Source organism: Oncorhynchus tshawytscha, linkage group LG25, assembly GCF_018296145.1.
Source record: "Oncorhynchus tshawytscha isolate Ot180627B linkage group LG25, Otsh_v2.0, whole genome shotgun sequence".
In the NCBI taxonomy this organism is placed as follows: domain Eukaryota; kingdom Metazoa; phylum Chordata; class Actinopteri; order Salmoniformes; family Salmonidae; genus Oncorhynchus; species Oncorhynchus tshawytscha.
Window position 1 is genome coordinate 23843055 of NC_056453.1, and position 20086 is coordinate 23863140.

The following is a 20086-nucleotide window of genomic DNA, read 5'->3' on the forward strand; positions in this document are numbered from 1 at the left end:
ATCCCTGTTCATAACCAACCCCAGAACCACAGGACCACTCTAAACTCACTCAAGGGGGAAATAATGATTGAGACAGACAGGAGAGTGTTTATCCAGTTATTCTTACCATCTAAACACTTTCATTTCAGGTGAAGGGGAAAAAAACACACCTCCTCTCATTAGGGTAATAACATACCGTATGAACAGAGGGTAAAAACATAGGAACTTCTCATAGAATACAAGCTGAACTAAGTGCATGGGTGTTAAAAGACTGTATGCGGATGCATGTGTAGTTGTGTGCATACTTGCATTTAGTTTATCTGTGTAATATCAGGTGAAACAGGAGGCTGATTTGAAAGAGCAAGGGAGCAGAGGAAGCAGGTGTGAGTATGGTTTTAGCAGGGCCATAAAACAACACTGAACCTTTCTGTGTAGTGATAGGAGGGCTGAGAGTGGGCAGCAGCAGATCAGCAGGTTGCTCCCTAGAGGCCAACAAGACCAACACGCACTATGTCACAGTACAGCCATCACAGAGCTGGACAGGACTACAGTATGAAACGTATGCTATAGGCATCCAGTGTTACCTTCAACTTTCTTAATCATGTGTTGCTACTCTCTACTACTGCACCCACCCATTTATTGCAGAATATTTTGTAAAATAATAGCTTGTAGTAGAAGTACAAATTAGCGAGTGTCAAACTTCAAACCAATGGCATCGTGCCCTTTGTATGTCTCCAAGGCTCATTTCTTCCAAACACAAGGACACTGACTGTCGCGGATTCAACTCTATCAATATTTTTCTGGTGTACGTCTTTGACTGTTTAAGCATTCTTTCCATTGTTGTTATTTTAATAAAAAGCTGCCTATCATCTGTCACTTTCTTCCTCTTTCTGCCTAGACGAAGACAGGATGAACAACTGAATCTCTGCGTGCGTCACTGTTTGCCTAGAAGGAAGACATATTCATGAGAAGGTTGCTACATCACTCCTTGTCAAGGCTTCTTTTCATTATGGTGATTGATCCTGGAAAGAAATTGGGAATTTATTGTATAAAAAAAGCACAATGGTAAACTATGCTTGCAGACAAAAGGAACCACTTTCAAATACTGACAAAGTAGTCAATAAGTATTCAACCCCTTTGTTATGGAAAACCTAAATAAGTTCAGGAGTAAACTGTGCCTAACAAGTCACATAATAAGTTGCATGGACTCACTTGGTGCCCTAACAAAAGATATAATCCGCATAATAACACATTTCCGTTTGTTGCAGGATTACTTTCCTGTTGTAGGAAACTGGCTCAAATTAAGAACCTACATCTGTACCTCATCTTTGTACCCCACATGTACAATTATCTGTAAGGTCCCTCAGTCGAGCAGTGAAATTCAAACACAGATTCAACCACAAAGACCAGGGAGGTTTCCATTACCTCGCAAAGAAGGGCACCTATTGGTAGATGGGTAAAAAATTTAAACATTGAATATCCCATTGAGCATGATGAACTTATTAATTAGACTTTGGATGGTGTATCAATATACTCAGTCACAACAAAGATACAGGCATCCTTCCTAACTCAGTTGCCGGAGAGGAAGGAAATCGTGCAGGGATTTCACCATGAGGCCAATGGTGACTTTAAAACAGTTACAGAGTTTAATAACTGTGATATGAGACAACTGAGGATGGATCAACAACATTGTATTTACTCCACAATACTAACCTAATTGACAGAGTGAAAAGAAGGAAGCCTGTACTGAATAAAAAATATTCCAAAACATGCATCCTGTTTGCAACAAGGCACTAATGTAATACAGCAACAACAACAAAACATCGTGAATACAAAGTGTTATGTCGGGGCAAATCCAATACAACACATTACTGAGTACCACTCTCCATATCGTTAAGGACTGGGGAGTTTTTCAGGATAAAAAAAGGGAATGAAGCTAAGCACAGGTTTAGTCTGCTTACCACCAGACACTGGGAGATTAATTCACCTTTTAGAAGGACAATTACCTAAAATACAAGGTCAAATATACACTAGAGTTGCTTACCAAGAAGACGTTGAATGTTCCTGAGTGTAGGAGTTACAGTTTTGACTGAAATCTACTTGAAAATCTATGGCAAGACCAGAAAATGGTTGTCTAGCAAGGATCAACAAAGCCTGAAGAATTTTGAAAAGAATAATGGGCAAATTTTGCACAATCCAGGTGTGGAAAGCTCTTAGAGACTTACCCAGAAAGACTCACAGCTATAATCGCTGTATTGAAGTATTGACTCAGGGGTGTGAATACGTATGTAAATGAGATATTTCTGTATTTCATTTTCAATAGAGTTGCAAAAATGTCTAAGAACACGTTTTCTCTTTGTCATTATGGGGTATTGTGTGTAGCTGGGTGAGATTTAAAACAAATGTATACATGTTTTATATTCAGGCTGTAACACAACAAAATGTGGAATAAGTCAAGGGGTATGAATACTTTCTGAAGGCACTGTATGTAATCAGGATACATTAATGGTTTATTTTTCATATTTTGTCTTACAAATGTCAAATGACATTACAAAGTATTTTGTGTAGATTGCTGAGAAAAAAATGACAATTTACATCTCTTTTAATCCTACCTTGAAACACAACAAAATGTGGAAAAAGTCAAGGGGTGTGAATACTTTCTGAAGGCAATGTATCTACACGAGTATTAACCTGAACTGTTGAATAAACAGAAATGCCGTTGTGGTTGTAAGTTAGTATACTATAAGGTCTACTAGTATACCTTATAGGTATCAGTCTGGTGTTTTCTGTAATGACCTTACTGATCCCTGTTTTACAGCCTGTGTTTGTAATGGCTGCTCAGTCAAACAACCTGTCCTGACTTGTCATAGACGCCTGCTAAAAAACTTTAAGGAGCAAGCCTTCCTTCATGATCTGGCCTCTGTAAATTGGTATATAATCAGCTCGGTCCCCTCTGTCGAAGACGCTTGGACCTTCTTTTTTGATATTTTCAGTGTTATCGTTAACAAATACGCGCCCGTAAAGAAAATTAGAATTAAAAACAGGTTCAGCCCCTGGTTCGACTGTGATCTGGCAGAGTTACTTCACGTCAAGAATTCCATTTGGCAAATCGCTGAGCACATGCATACTCAGGCTGACTGGATCTCGTTCAGGTAAATTAGAAATACGTGCACTCAGGGTATCCGGAAGGCCAAAGTTAGCTACTTTAAGGAGCAGTTCTCTTTCTGTGGGTATAACCGCAAGAAGTTCTGGAAAACAGAGATAAATCCTCCTCCTCACAGCTGCCCATGTCTCTTAATGTTGATGATGTGGTTGTTACTGACAAGGAGCACATGGCTGAGCTCTTTAGTCACCACCTCATTAAGTCAGGATTCCTATTTGACTCTGCCATGCCTCCTTGCCCGTTCAGCGTTTCCTCATCTCCCACCCCTTCTAATAATGTGACTATCCCAAATGCTCCTCCCTCCCTCACACTGCCCCGCTCCAAAGTTTCTCCCTGCAGGTGGTCATTGGGTCTGAGATGCTAAAGCAGCTCCTTAAACTTGACCGCAAAAAAACATCTGCTTCAGATGGTTTAGACCCTTTCGTCTTTAAGGTTGCTGCCCCTATAATCGCCAAGCCTATCTCTGACCTTTTTAACCTGTCTCTCCTCTCTGGGGAGGTTCCCATTACTTGGAAGGCAACCACAGTGCTTCCTTTATTTAAAGGGGGAGATCAAGCTGATCCTAACTGTTGTAGGCCAATTTCTATTTTGCCCTGTTTATCAAGTGTTGGAAAAACGTGTCAATAATCAACTGACTGGCTTTCTTGATGTCTATAGTATTTTCTCGGGTATGGGGCTCCCAAATGGCGCAGTGGTCTAAGGCACTGCATCTCAGTGGTAGAGGGGTCACTACAGACCCTGGTTCCGTTTCAGGCTGTGATTGAGTACCATAGGGAGGCGCACAATTGGCCCAACGTCATCCGGGTTAGGGGTTTGGCCAGGGTAGGCCGTCATTGTAAATAAGAATTTGTTCTAAACTGACTTGCCTAGTCAAATACAAAAAATACAAATAAATATGCAATCTGGTTTCCAGTCAGGTTATGGATTTGTTACTGCAACCTTAAAGGTCCTAAATGACAACACCATTGCCCCTGATTCCATGCAATATTGTGCTCCATTCTTGTGGGCCGGCTAAGGAGTATTGGTGTCTCTGAGGGGTCTTTGGCCTGGTTTGCTAACTACCTCTCTCAAAGAGTGCAGTGTATAAAGTCAGAAAATCTGCTGTCTCAGCCACTGCCTGTCACCAAGGGTGTACCCCAAGGCTCGATCCTGGGACCCATGCTCTTATCAACATAGCTCAGGCAGTAGGAAGCTCTCTCATCCATTTATATACAGATGATACAGTCTTATACTCCCCAGATTTTGTGTTAAATGCTCTACAACAAAGCTTTCTTAGTGTCCAACAAGGTTTTTATGCCCTTAACCTTGTTCTGAACACCTCCAAAACAAAGGTAACGTGGTTTGATAAGAAGAATGCCCCTCTCCCCACCGGTGTAAATACTACCTCAGAGAGTTTAGAGCTTGAGGTAGTCACCTCACACAAGTACTTGGGAGTATGGCTAGACGGTACACTGTCCTTCTCTCAGCACATATCAAACCTGCAGGCTAAGGTTAAATCTAGACTTAGATTCCTCTATGGTAATTGCTCCTCTTTCACCACAGCTGCCAAACTAACCCTGATTTAGATGACTATCCTACCCATGCTAGATTACGGAGACGTAATTTATAGATCGTCAGGTAAGGGTGCTCTCTAACAGCTAGATGTTCTTTACCATTCGGCCATCAGATTTGCCACCAATGCTTCTTGTAGAAACATCACTGCACTCTATTCTCCTCTGTAAACTGGTCATCTTGTATACCAAGACCCACTGGTTGATGCTTATTTATAAAAACCCTCTTAGGCCTCACTCCGCCCTATCTGAAATACCTGCTGCAGCCCTCATCCTCCACATACAACACTGTTCTGCCAGTCACAGAATAGGTCTGACAAGGCTCACACGAACAATATACTGCTTTCTCGGGAACAGGCCCAGATCCCCGTGATTTGCGTGAAGAGGAGTTGGAGAAAAAGGGTCCGGAGAAAACGGGTCTGGAGGGCAGGCTGCCTTCTGAAAATTCGTAGGCGATCAAATAAACCCCCACTTCCTTCCATTCTGCTAGCAAATGAGCAGACTTTGGAAAAAAAATAGCGGAAGATTAGACTACCAACGGGACATTTAAAACTGTAATATCTTATGCTTCACGGAGACGTGGCTGAACGATGACACTATCAACATACAGCTGGCTGGTTATACACTGCACCGGCAGGATAGAACAGCAGAGTCTGGTAAGACAAGGGGCGGTGGACTATGTATTTTTGTAAATAACAGCTGGTGTACAATATCTAAGGATGTCTCGAGCTATTGCTTGCCTGAGGTAGAGTATCTCATGATAAACTGTAGACCACACTACCTACCTAGAGAGTTTGCATCTGTATTTTTCATAGCTGTTTACATACCACCACAGTCAGAGGCTGGCACGAAGACAGAATTGAATGAGCTGTGTTCCGCCATAAGCAAACAAGAAAACGCTCACCCAGAGACGGTGCTCCTAGTAGCCGGGAACTTTAATGCAGGGAAACTTATATCCGATTTACAAAATTTCTATCAGCATGTTAAATGTGCAACCAGAGGGAAGAAATCTCTGGACCACCTTTACTCCACACACACAGATGCATACAAAGCTCTCCCTCGACCTCCATTTGGCAAATCTGACCATAATTCTATCCCCCTGACTCCTGCTTACAAGCAAAAATTAAAGCAGGAAGCAGCAATGACTAGATCAATAAAAAAGTAGAGCAAAGTGGATGCTAAGCTACAGGACTGTTTTGCTAGCACAGACTGGAATATGTTCCGGGATTCCTCCGATGGCATTGAGGAGTACACCACATCAGTCATTGGCTTCATCAATAAGTGCATTGATGACGTCATCCCCACAGTGACCGTACGTACATACCCCAACCAGAAGCCATGGATTACAGGCAACATCCGCACTGAGCTAAAGGCTAAAGGCTAGAGCTTTTCATATTTGATGGTTCGTCGGAGGGCATAGCGGGATTTCTTGTAAGCTTCCGGGTTGGAGTCCCATCCTTGAATGCAGGTTCATGGATGGGACTCTAACCCGGTAGTTTACAAGAAATTCCGCTATGCCCTCCAACGAACCATAAAATATGAAAAGTGTCAACACAGGACTAAGATCGAATCGTAATACACTGGTTCCGACGCTCGTCGGATGTGGCAGGGCTTGCAAAGCGTTACAGACTACAAAGGGAAGCACAGCCGAGTGCTGCTCAGTGACACAAGCCTACCAGACGAGCTGAACTACTTCTATGCTCGCTTCAAGGCAAATAACACTGAAACATGCATGAGAGCACCAGCTGTTCTGGAAGATTGTATGACCACCCTCTCCACAGCCGATGTGAGTAAGACCTTTAAACAGGTCAACATTCACAAGGCCGCAGGGCAGACAGAATACTAGGATGTGTACTGCGAGCATGCGCTGATCAACTGGCAAGTGCCTTCACTGACATTTTTAACCTCTCCCTGTCCGAGTCTGTAATACCTACATGTTTAAAGCAGACCACCATAGTGCCTGTGCCCAAGAACGCTAAGGTAACCTGCCTAAACGACTATCGACCAGTAGCACTCACGTCTGTAGCCATGAAGTGCTTCAAAAGGCTGGTCATGACTCACATCAACACCATTATCCCAGAAAACATAGACCCACTCCAATTTGCATACAGCCCCAACAGATCCACAGATGATGCAATCTCTATTGCACTCCTCACTGCCCTTTCCCACCTGGACAAAAGGAACACCTATGTGAGAATGCTATTCATTGACTACAGCTCAGCGTTCAACACCATAGTGTCCTCAAAGCTCATCAATAAGCTACGGACCCTGGGACTAAACACATCCCTCTGCAACTGGATCCTGGACTTCTTGACGGGCCGCCCCCCAGGTGGTAAGGGTAGGTAACAACACATCCGCCCCGCTGATCCTCAAAACAGGGGCCCCTCAGGGGTGCGTGCTCAGTCCCCCCTGTACTCCCTATTCACTCATGACTGCACAGCCAGGCACAACTCCAACACCATTATTAAGTTTGCAGATGACACAACAGTGTTAGGCCTGATAACCGACAACGACAAGACAGCCTATAGGGAGGAGGTCAGAGACCTGGCCGTGTGGTGCCAGGACAACAACCTCTCCCTCAACGTGATCAAGACAAACAAGATGATTGTGGACTACAGGAAAAAGAGGACCGAGCACGACCCCATTCTCATCGATGGGGCTTCAGTGGAGTAGGTTGAGAGCTTCAAGTTCCTTGGTGTCCACATCACCAACAAACTAACATGATCCAAGCACATCAAGATAGTCGTGAAGAGGGCATGACAAAACCTATTCCCCCCCAGGAGACTGAAAAGATTTGGCATGGATCCTCAAAATAGCTGCACCATTGAGAGCATGGTTGCATCACTGCCTGGTATGGCAACTGCTCGGCTTCCCGATCGCAAGGCACTACAGAGGGTAGTGCAAACGGCCCAGTACATCACTGGGGCCAAGCTTCCTGCCATCCAGGACCTCTATACCAGGCTGTGTCAGAGGAATGCCCTAAAAATTGTCAAAGACTCCATCCACCCTAGTCATAGACTGTTCTCTCTGCTACCGCACGGCAAGCGGTACCGGAGTGCGAAGTCTAGGTCCAAGAGGCTTCTAAACAGCTTCTAACCCCAAACCATAAGACTCCTGAACACTTAATCAAATGGCTACCCAGACTATTTGCATTGCCCCTCCCCCTCTTTTACATTGCTGCTACTCTCTGTTGTTATCATCTATGCATAGTCATTTTATTAACTACCTACATGTACATATTACCTCAACTAACCGGTGCCCCCACACATTGACTCTGTACCGGTACCCTCCCCCCTGTATATAGTCTCGCTATTGTTATTTTACTGCTGCTTTTTAATTACTTGCTCATTTTATTTCTTATTCTTATCCATATTTTTTGAAAGTGCATTGTTGGTGAGGTGATTGTAAGTCAGCATTTCATTGTTAGGTCTATCTATACCTGTTGTATTCGGCGCATGTGATTAATGAAATTTGATTTGATTTGACATTCTGTTAAAGGTCCCCAAAGCACACACATCCCTGGGTCGATCCTCTTTTCAGTTTGCTGCAGCTAGCGACTGGAACGAGCTGCAACAAACACTCAAACTGGACAGTTTTATCTTCATCTCTTCTTTCAAAGACTCAATCATGGACACCCTTACTGACAGTTGTGGCTGCTTCACGTGATGTATTGTTGTCTCTACCTTCTTGCCCTTTGTGCTGTTGTCTGTGCCCAATAATGTTTGTACCATGTTTTGTGATGCTACCATGTTGTGCTGATGCCATGTTGTGTTGCTACCATGTTGTTGTTATTTTGTGTTGCTACCATGCTGTTTTTCATGTGTTGCTGCCATGCCATGTTGTTGTCTTAGGTCTCTCTTTATGTAGTGTTATGTTGTCTCTCTTGTTGTGATGTGTCTTGTTTTAATCCAGCCCCTTTCCCCGCAGGAGGCCTTTTGCCTTCTGGTAGGCCGTCATTGTAAATAAGAATTTGTTCTTAACTGACTTAAAAATTTAAAAAAATAAAAAAATGTTGACTACATCACTGTTGATGACCTTACCTGAACTGAAATCCTTGTGGGTCAGGTGATAGGGCAGTTTGTTATAGCACAAGTAGGCTGCTGACGGCTGTGTTGGATGTATGTTATTAGACATGTTGTTAGGGTATTAACATTAAGAGTAAGAGAAACAAATATGCGTCCCAAAATATGTTTTTGTCCCACAGGATGCGTCCCAAAATAGCACCCTATTCCCCATATAGTGTACTACCTTTGAAATGTAGTGCACTATATAGGGAACTGGATGCCATTTGGGAAGCAGACATAGACATAGTATGCATTCTCACCTCCAGGTATGACATGGAGATGTTGTACTGCATGTCATCGCTGGTCTCCTCGATGGCTTTGAACAGGTCATTTAGAGTCCGTACGTAGATCCCCGGTTCCCTGTCCGTACCCAACATAGTGTACGTCTTCCCACAACCTGAGCACACACACGCACACACAAAGAAGGAAAATATTCACAATCACAGTTTGCAGTTTGAATTGAAGGGAATAAAATTGTTAATACCAAACAACTTGATCATTGAATAGTGTCTATTTCAGGGCCATTCCTATATATTTTGTACCCCTTTTAGTTCACTTAAAGGAGAAGTTTTCTTTTTTTACAACCAAATAAAAAAAATAGGTAAATCTGTTCCCAGCAAGCACATTTGGTTCTTTGGAAGTTGTAGGAACGTACGTTTTTAGTTTCCCATTGGTTCTGGGAACTAAGCCATAAGTTTCCTGATTGGTAAAACTGAACGTTTTTAAACTTTCTGAGAACGGAAGTGAATATTACACCTGATCTGGGAATGTAAATGTCTTGGTTGCATGGAGGATCTGAGAACATTTTACTATGGTTTTCCTGGGAAGTTTTATTAAATGTTCTGAGAATGGAAATTATAGGTATTTTGAAGTTAATTCAATCATTTTCTGCTAGCTTAGGTTAACTGTTTTGAACACAGGCATGACACTTGGAAATTAATTTACTTTGGCATTAATCATGCAAACACATTGATTTTTTTATTGTGGCATGGCGTCAGTGAGATTCAAACCTATGATCTTCATTTCTCTACCCATGGAATTTGTCCACTGCGCCACCAGGATGGAGCTAGCATGCCATTTTTTCTAAACTCATACCAAGATGTTCATTTTAGTCTATTCAAACAGACCGCATTTCAAAGGAAACGAGCACTAATTAAGATCAGGTGTGACCAATTAGAAGGCACACTTGAACACACACTTGATAGAGTTTGTTGACTCAGAACAGAACGTATGTGTTTTTAAATAACATTCTTAGAACATTCTTTGAATGTTACTAATGTATTCTTGTGTTTTTTATGGAAAGTTTTCTTAATGTTCTGAGAACATGACTTTAAATAGAACTATGAGGAAACCTTCAGAAAACGTTATGCTGAAGTACTGAAATTCCCACAGAACAATGTTGTTTCTTAACGTTCTCTGAACAATTTCAGAACATTTAAACAGAACCATGAGAAATTCCCACCAAAGAAACATATGGTTCTCAGAACGTTATGTGCTAGCTCGGTATCCTGCACCATTACCAGAAAGTTGTATGCAAAATAACCATAAGACAACCTGGGCTCTCATCCAGCTGTAAGAAACATTTGGTTCTCAGAATGTTATGTACTAGCTGAGATGTTATGGAAGGGTCCAGACACATTTTATTTGTGATTTCACTTGTTTTTGAGAACGTTACCCTAAACAGCAAATCACTTCCTAATGATGAGGAAATGTTTTGTTGTTTGGGATAAGTTTCTGAAAAACAAGTGAAATCACAAAAAAATGATCTGGACCCTTCAAATAACATTCCATTTACAGTACATCAAAAAGAGAGATATGGTTGTAAAAAAGAAAACTTCTCCTTTAAATTCAGTTCATTTATTTGGCCTTTTACAGGAATTTGCCTCACATTCAGTAGCTGTACACTATGTTTAAATTCAATATTAAAAAGCCTTCTTGTTGAAAGCTTAACCCCAGTCAAGCTCTATTTCAAGAAACCATGCCTGTTTAGGTCGAGAAGGACAGCCTAGTCACCAGATCTTCATTCTGTTTTGGACAACAAGACTGTGACACATGGAGTTTAATTAGTTTAATTTGAGATGAGCAGAGATTAAGAGCGGTGAGTCTACAGGGAGAGACAGACAGCAGGAGGGAGGGAGGGAGGAAGGGATGGAGAGGAAGTTACTTTTGGGTCAGTTGTATTTGTCTTTCTAGGTAATGACTGTCTGTCTGAGCCCTACTTCTTGGCAGTCAGGTGCTCCCTATGACACAATTTCCTGTTCCTATTAAAAGCAGAATCAGAGATGACACACAACACCCCTCCCCAGTCCATAGGGAAACAAATCAGACTAATAAAAATCTCGAACCACCAGATTAATCAAGTGGAAAAGGAAGATAGCAATATATGAGTTTGATTATACGGCTGCAATGAGCAAAATAATAAGAAATAACTTGGATAAAAATACATGCAGTCAGAATCATCAACCCCCAGGCTGATTATTTCCTATGTAATGTTCTCCCCTGGTGCCCAGTGGGTGGTAGGTGAGGACAACACACACAGGAACAGAGGACACATGCACACATGCATTCACACACATGCATGCAATTAAAATAGAGCAGGTATCCCCAAGTACGCGCAATGCCGTGGGGGTACACCAAATTTAAATGTGATTCACATTTTTAAAATATATTTAAAAAATTTAAGAAAAAAAAATCCTTCACATTTTCAAATTTATATTTATATTTTCCAATGGGGCTACACAGGATTTTTTTCTCGCCTGAGTAGCCTTGTGTCACTGCCAAAAATCTAATTAAACCATCTAGTGTTCAGCGAAATAACAACACAATGTCAAATACAGATATCCTAATCAAATAATTAACACCCAATCACATTAACCAATCACATTAACCGTTACTCTCTCGCTCAAATTCCACTAATGGTCTATAGGTAGCCAAATGTAGCTGCTGCTCATTCCGTTTGCCCGAAAATGGATAAATGGTTAAAGATACACATAGCAGCTCTACAGGCAGTACTGCTACTACCAGCAGTACTACACCTGTCAAAGACACAAGTTGCTCTGCTTCCACGAGCACATCCAACGTCTGATGCAGCCAAAGAGCTGCTGCCCCCTTACCAGGGAAAGTCAGGGATGTTGGACCATCGAAGAGGCGCAAATATGACAGATAGGGATGTTGGACCATCGAAGAGGCGCAAATATGATGAGAACTACGTTGATTGGGGGTTCACTTATATTGGGAGTAGTACCTTTCCTCAGCCACAGTGTGTTAGATGTGCAAAAGTACTATCTTGCAACACTTGCACAGACATTTAGAAACAAAACATGCCAATTTGAAAAATAATCCCTGGGAGTTTTTTGAGCGAGAATTAAGACGACTTTCGAGTAGTAAGACATGTATAAAAGCAACAGATTCCATTAATAAGAAGGGGCTAGAAGCGTCTTATATGGTGAGCTACCGAGTGGCTAAGATAGGCAAGCACCATACTATTGTGGAGGACTTCATGCTTCCTGCTGCCGCGGATATGTTTGGGACAATGCTGGTGGGAAAAGGCCCCAAAAAACTATACAGACAATGTCTTTGTAACGTCTGCTTCCAGCTCACACCCTCAAAAACGTAGATCCCGCGAACGCAGCTCACTCTCCAGATCCCAATCACTTGAATTCTAATCACCTGTTCACACACCAGTATGTCATTATCACACACTATTTAGTTCAGTTCTTTGCACCCCATCACTGAGGTATTGTTTGTTTTGTGACACACGTCTTTCAGCGCTCTGGTTTTCCTGTGATTTAAGCCTCCTGTGTATTATAGTTTTGGCCTGCCTCACTAATGATGCCTTTTTGCCTATTTCTTGCCTGTACATTAGCCTATCGGATTTCCTGTTATCTACCTATTGCCTGATCTCCCGGACTACGTTACTAGACTTTTCCCTGCCTGTACTGTTGCCCTTTTGGACCCCCTGTGTATGACCATCTGCCTGCCCCTGGACCCAGCTACCTGCCTCTTCCTGTGGTCCTTTGCAATAAACAACTGCTGCGCCCTGCGCTTTAAACCAGCTCTCTCTCTCTCCCCTTGTGTTCATTACACCGTCGTCCTACATCCTCGGAACAGGAAGATATATTGTCGTCAAGGGCTTATATAGGAAGGGAGAGAAGGGCGTGTTTGAAAAGTTTTATAGCCCATGTCCCTTCACAGGGGCGGGCCACTGATTGAGCAGAGCCATAACTTATGAAGAACCAAATCTCACATTTTAGAAGCTAAAATCACATTTCATCCCATCACGAATAATTTCATATTCAAACATTTAAATTGAACAACAATTCCATGTGAATCTGATAACTCTGATTAACTCAGAACGAAGCCAACATTAGCGTGAGCTTTGGTTGCGAATGGTATAAACTTTGAACTCTTATTCACTACAGAAGTGATACCTCCTAGCCGTTCAGTTAGCAACAGCAGATGCAACGAGGGTTAGGAAGGAACAGACAGAGTATCCCGTCTATCACCCAACAACGTTACTACAACGTATCCAATTGACAAACAGAGACATTCTTCAAAGGACTCGGTTGGGCAACACGGCCTTCCATCTACCACCAACCTACCGAAGCGCAGCTCAGAGTAAATATTTATTGCATTTTCCTTTTCCAAATGGGCGGTAATTTAGAATGCATAAGATACTGTATTTACGATAGAACAGCTTCTCCCTGTGTCCCTCAGTCTTCCCGCTCTTTCATTCAAACCCAGCCCTTTTCCTTTGTGTAACAAGCTGTCATATCTGTTCCGCCAGCTAGGGACGTTTTCCTTTATGACGTAACTTGTAATCAAGTTATGATTTAATTATGTGTATGTGTAAATCTGTGTGATTAGTTAGGTATTTAGTAAATAAATAATTAAACCCAATTTTGTATTGCTGATTCAAATTGTTAGCCAGGGTTCGTGCAGATAACCAAGAATGTACAACTTTCAGATGAGACTGAATTAAGACGACGATTGATATTGACTGCTATTGATGTAAAATATTACTAGGTCTTTAAGAGTTTATTCGGAAGATAACAGATCTATAAATATTATTTCGTGTTGCTCGACTCTCTAGTTAATTACATTTACATGATTAGCTCAATCAGGTGATATTAATTATGGAGAAATTATTTTATAGAATAGCATGTCATATCACTTCCTCCGGCAGAGCCAAAGACACGACAGCAGTGACCATGTAACGCTTTTACAACATACAGAAGTCCACCGGTTATCAAGGGGCAAAGTATTGACACGTTTTTTTTAAAATTGAGAGACGAGCTTAAAGTTTTCTTTACTGACCATCATTTTCACATGTCTGACCGTTTGCATGTTGACGAGTTTCTCACACAACTGGCCTATCTGGGTGATGTTTTTCCTCGCTTGATCTGAATCTAGGATTACAGGGACTCTCCGCAACTATATTCAATGTGCAGGAGAAAATTTAGGCTATGATTAAGAAGTTGGCGCTCTTCTCTGTCTGCATTAACAAGGACACCACACAGGTCTTTCCATCATTGTATGATTTTTTTGTGTGCAAATGAACTCAAGATTACGGACAATGTCAAATGTGATATAGCGAAGCACCTGAGTGAGTTGGGTGCGGAATTACACAGGTACTTTCCCGAAACAGATGGAACAAACAACTGGATTCGTTATCCCTTTCATTCCCTGCCTCCAGTCCATTTACCGATATCTGAACAAGAGAGCCTCATCGAAATTGCAACAAGCAGTTCTGTGAAAATGTAATTTAATCAGAAGCCACTGCCAGATTTCTGGATTGGGTGGCGGTCAGAGTATCCTGCCTTGGGAAATTGCGTTGTTAAGACACTGATTGCCCTTTGAAATCATGTAACTATGTGAGAGTGGATTCTCAGCCCTCACTAGCATGACAACTAAATACAGGCACAGACTGTGTGTGGAGAATGATTTAAGACTGAGACTCTCTCCAATACAACCCAACATTGCAAAGCTTTGTGAATCCTTTCAAGCACACCTTTCTCATTAACCTGTGGTGAGTTATTCACAATTTTCAATGAACAATAAGGTTTTATATGTAAGATGTTTAAATAAAGAGCAAAATGATTGATTATTATTATATTATTATTTATGCCCTGGTCCTATAAGAGCTCTTAGTCACTTCCCACGAGCCGGGTTGTGACAAAACCTCACACTCATTCTTCTGTTTAATAAATGTAAACAACACATTTAAGAGTGCGCTGAACCTGGTGCTAGAGGGGGTACGCTGCTGAAGGTTGAATGTCTGAAGGGGTACGGGACTATAAAAAGTTTGGGAACCACTGGAATAGAGGATATGGCAGCTATGACAAACCTGTGGGTCCGTAGGCGAAAACGGTGGCGTTGTAGCCAGATATGAGACCTTCGATTAGGCCCTTGGTCGTGGCTCTGTACACCTCCTCCTGGTTGGCTGAGTAGTCAAATGCAACGTCGAACATATAGGTCTTCTCCCGGGAACGGTTGGCACGCAGGATATCATCTGGATCCTCCATGGGGTCCATCAGTACCACCATCTACAGCAGAGAGGAAGGGAGGAGAGAGGGATGAAAAGTGAGAAAAGGGATATTTGAATGATTAGTCATCATACCACAGAAACCTCATTGCATAACATATAATAATACTTTTTGTTTTATGAATCTGTAAGTAGAGAATGACTGCAATTATCCCTGAGGCAGGACTTGTGACAACACACCAATATATGCAAATGCACTCAAAACTCAATTTGGGTAAATATTGGACAGAACACGTTTGGTTATTTTGACCCTGCAGTTGGGCCACATGACAAGCCGTTGCCGAAGCCAAGTTGGGATGTTGAAGCTGGATTATTGCTACGTTCAGAGGAGGGCAGTATTTCTGTTACATGGATTTGAATATTTTCTCATTTGCATTCCACGGGCTGAACAATACTCCAAAATATTTTGTAACAAGATCATTTCGACAGCTGTGATTTATATATTATAAATACAAAATACTTTTCTGTACCATTTCTTTATAGCGGTTCACAATTTTGTGGCCCTCTTTCACCCTACAATGGTATCACAAATCTCATGGCACTATGTTGCGATAAGTGTGTCTGCTAAATAACCAAAATGTAAATGTATATGTAAAAATGAACAACTGCAAAGCACACTGGAAATTGTCATTGATCTTGAGTTCATTTAGCAGACGCTCTTATCACACCATAGTGCCGTCATACTTTAGATATCAATGTAGGGTGAAAGAGGGCCACAAAATGGCGAACTACTTTAAAGTAATGGTATAGAAAAATATGTTGTATTTTGAAAATACAAATAAAGTCTTTTGAAAATATCTTGTAACAAAATACATTGGAGTGTAGTTCAGCCCACTATTTACACAGCGCTGGGTTGCTTACTCCTCTCTCACTTCTGATGCCATCTGCCCCGGTATGACTGTGAGCACCGTAATGGCTGACAGTTACCCAGCTCAGTGCAGCTAATAATGGCTGGAATGGAGTAAATGGAATGGAAACCATGTTTGATGTGTTCCATACCATTCCATTTATTCAGTTTCAGCTTCTACTATGAGCCCGTTCTCCCCAATTAAGGTGCCACCGGCTGCCTCTACTGTGCAGGTAATTAAAGTGGTGAAGAGAAACTGACGGTCGCAGCAGCAGTTAGATCCGGGGGTCTGATGGTTTAAACAGGGCCTTTTATCCATCTGCAGCTGGAGATACAAAGGGCCTACTGTGGGGTAGATAGAGCCCTAAGTGCCACCGTGCCCCTCCACACCCACGCAGTCTACGTCCCAATTCCCCCTATTCCCTAGTGCACACATAGGACCCTGGTCAAAACTACCCCTTGACACGTTTCAGCCTTATTGTCAAATGTATTAAATGTTTTTAAAAATCCTCATCAATCTACACTGAATATCCTATAACAACAAAGCGAAATACCTTACATAAGTATTCAGACCCTTTGCTATGAGACTCAAAATTGAGCCCCGGTTACATCCTGTTTCCATTGATCATCCTTGAGATGTTTCTACAACTTGATTGGAGTCCACCTGTGGTAAATTAAATTTATTGGACATGATTTGGAAAGGCACACACACCTGTCTATATAAGGTCCCACAGTTGACAGTGCATGTCAGAGGAAAAACCAAGTCATGAGGTCGAAGGAATTGTCCGTAGAGCTCCGAGACAGCATTGTGTCGAGGCACAGATATGGGGAAGGGTACCAAAATATTTCTGCAGCATTGAAGATCCCCAAGAACACAGTGGCCTCCATCATTCTTAAATGGAAGAAGTTTGGAACCACGAAGACTCTTCCTAGAGCTGGCCAACTGGCCAAACTGACCAACCGAGGGAGAAGTGCCTTGGTCAGGGAGGAGACGAAGAACCTGATGGTCACTCTGACAGAGCTCTGGAGTTCCTCTCTGAAGATGGGACAACCTTACAGAAGGACAAACATCTCTGCAGCACTCCACCAAGCAGGCCTTTATGGTAGCGTAGCCTGATGGAAGCCTCTTCTCAGTAAAAGGCACATGACAGCCCACTTGGAGATTTTGCCAAAAGGCACCTAAAGGACTCTCAGACCATGAGAAACAAGATTTTCTGGTCTGATGAAACCAAGACTGAACTATTTGGCCTGAATGCCAAGCGTCACGTCTGGAGGAAACCTGGCACCATCCCTACGGTGAAGCATGGTGGTGGCAGAATCATCCTGTGGGGATGTTTTTCAGCGGCTGGGACTGGGAGACCAGTCAGGATCGACGGCAAGATGAACGGAGCAAAGTACAGAGAGATCCTTGATGAAAACCTGCTCCAGAGCACACAGCCAAGAGTGGCTTCGGGACAAGTCTCTGAATGCCCTTGAGTGGCCGAGCCAGAGCCCGGACTTGAACCCAATTGAACATCTCTGGAGAGACCTGAAAATAGCTGTGCAGCGACGCTCCCCATCCAACTTGACACAGCTTAAGAGGATCTGCAGAGAAGAATTGGAGAAATTCCCCAAATACAGGTGCCAAGCTTGTAGCGTCACACCCAAAAAGACTTGAGGCTGTAATCTCTGCCAAATGTCTTTCAACAAAGTACTGAGTACTTATGTAAACATGGTATTAATGTTTTTTGGTTTTAATACATTTGCAAAAATGTTTTTTTTTTTTTTGACAAACTGTTTTTGCTTTGTCATTATGGGGTATTGTGTGTAGATTGATGAGGGAAAAAATGATTTAATCAATTTTAGAATAAGACTGTAACGTCATAAAATGTAGAAAAAGTCAAGGGTTCTGAATACTTTCTGAATGCACTGTATATGGTACAGGATGGCATTTGGGACTCAACCAGATTGTCTGGTGATTGATGTGAGCCATTGTGCCACCCATGTCATTTCTGAAAGGTGATCAACATCAGGCACCATCGTCCACTATCTTTACCCACCAGCAAGCCATACTCAGGTCTATTCAGAGTTCGCCTGGCTCTACCTGCCGGTTCTATTCAGAGTTCACCTGGCTCTACCTGCTGGCTCTATTCAGAGTTCACCTGGCTCTACCTGCCGGCTCTATTCAGAGTTCACCTGGCTCTACCTGCCGGTTCTATTCAGAGTTCGCCTGGCTCTACCTGCCGGCTCTATTCAGAGTTCGCCTGGCTCTACCTGCTGGCTCTATTCAGAGTTCACCTGGCTCTACCTGACGGCTCTATTCAGAGTTCACCTGGCTCTACCTGCTGGCTCTATTCAGAGTTCACCTGGCTCTACCTGCTGGCTCTATTCAGAGTTCACCTGGCTCTACCTGCCGGCTCTATTCAGAGTTCACCTGGCTCTACCTGCCGGTTCTATTCAGAGTTCACCTGGCTCTACCTGCCGGTTCTATTCAGAGTTCACCTGGCTCTACCTGCCGGTTCTATTCAGAGTTCACCTGGCTCTACTTGCCGGCTCTATTCAGAGTTCGCCTGGCTCTACCTGCTGGCTCTATTCAGAGTTCACCTGGCTCTACCTGCCGGTTCTATTCAGAGTTCACCTGGCTCTACCTGCCGGCTCTATTCAGAGTTCACCTGGCTCTACCTGCCGGTTCTATTCAGAGTTCACCTGGCTCTACCTGCCGGCTCTATTCAGAGTTCACCTGGCTCTACCTGCCGGCTCTATTCAGAGTCCATCCACAGGGGCACCGCACAGTGGCACAGTGTCAGAATGTAATAACTGTAATAATAATGACAACTCAGGGGAAAGACCTATATACTACTGCAAACATTAATCACTTCACTAAGTGGTGGTCTGGGAGACTTAGCTATCTCCCCAGAGCTCTGTTCTTCAGCAGAGGAGTCGGGTCAAAGCTGAGGAGTCAGTTGGACACTGTGGTGAATATTAAAACATTGTCTTGATATCACTGATGTTTTTGACTACTGGATGTTGTGGTGCGTACAGGGTTTAAATAGTCTGTTCTGTTCCTGTCCAGCTCTGAATGGCTGGAGAGAGGGCCTTTAGTTTCAGGACAGTGTTTGTGTGTCTGTCTCCCTGTGCGGGTGTGTGTTGTCTGAATGGCCTGGGTCTGGTCTAGTATCCCCAGCACAGCATAGCCCTGTTTAATGACCCCTCAGTCATGGAGCCGCTCACTTTGAAGCCTCTTGATTGAAATTCAAGAGGAGAAATCTGACTTTTAAAAGCGTACAATTACACAGAGAAAGAGGGAACAAAACACACGCACAGAGACATAATCAGCAAACAGAAGAGAGGAGAGAGGTAAGAGATGGGGAGGGAAGAGAGGAGGGGAGGGAGAATTAGAGGAGTGGAGGGAGAATCACGTTTCTCAGGAAACATAGTATTGTATTGTAAACCAGGAGCTCTTCTTCTCTTCACTCTAGCCAGCGTCAGAGACACTCAGTAACCTAAAGAACCGCATCGGTCTGGTGTCTTCACCAACAACGTGACAGAACTGATGCGTTGTGTGTGTGCACGCGTGCGCGCGTGGAGTGGAGATGACATAGGACAGAAGAGAGATGGCTCTGGCCTTGACGTACTTCAACCTACTTGTCTGAGAGCCCTGCTCTGCTCTACTTTGGTCAGACAGGCTGGCAGCACCCCCTACTGTACCTGGCAGCCAAGGCTGTGTGCGTGTCCATGTGGGTGTTTCAGTAGGCATCAGCGAGCATATAAAGTATCATGTCTTTTGTTCAAGAGAGGTTCTGGTGTGCATTCAAGGATGTTCTTAGACCAGAGTGTGTTTAGTACAGTAGCACGTGTGTGTGTCTATGCTAAGGAACACCCTTTAAGGCCAATCAGGATGATTGCACACCTCTCGCATCTGTTGCCTTTGTTCCTTAGGTTACCTGGGTACCCTGTTAC

General features: G+C 43.0%; 1 protein-coding gene across 1 annotated transcript in view; it reads right to left on the bottom strand.

Annotated features, from left to right (window-relative positions):
* Positions 1 to 20086, bottom strand: part of LOC112224497 (kinesin-like protein KIF19) — a 72979-nt gene that overhangs the window by 20074 nt on the left and 32819 nt on the right. The window contains exons 3-4 of the mRNA XM_042306156.1: positions 15103 to 15301; positions 9017 to 9153 (exon numbers count right to left, since the gene is read on the bottom strand). Of these exons, the coding sequence (XP_042162090.1) occupies positions 9017 to 9153; positions 15103 to 15301 (336 nt within the window). The remainder of the gene's footprint in view (positions 1 to 9016; positions 9154 to 15102; positions 15302 to 20086) is intronic.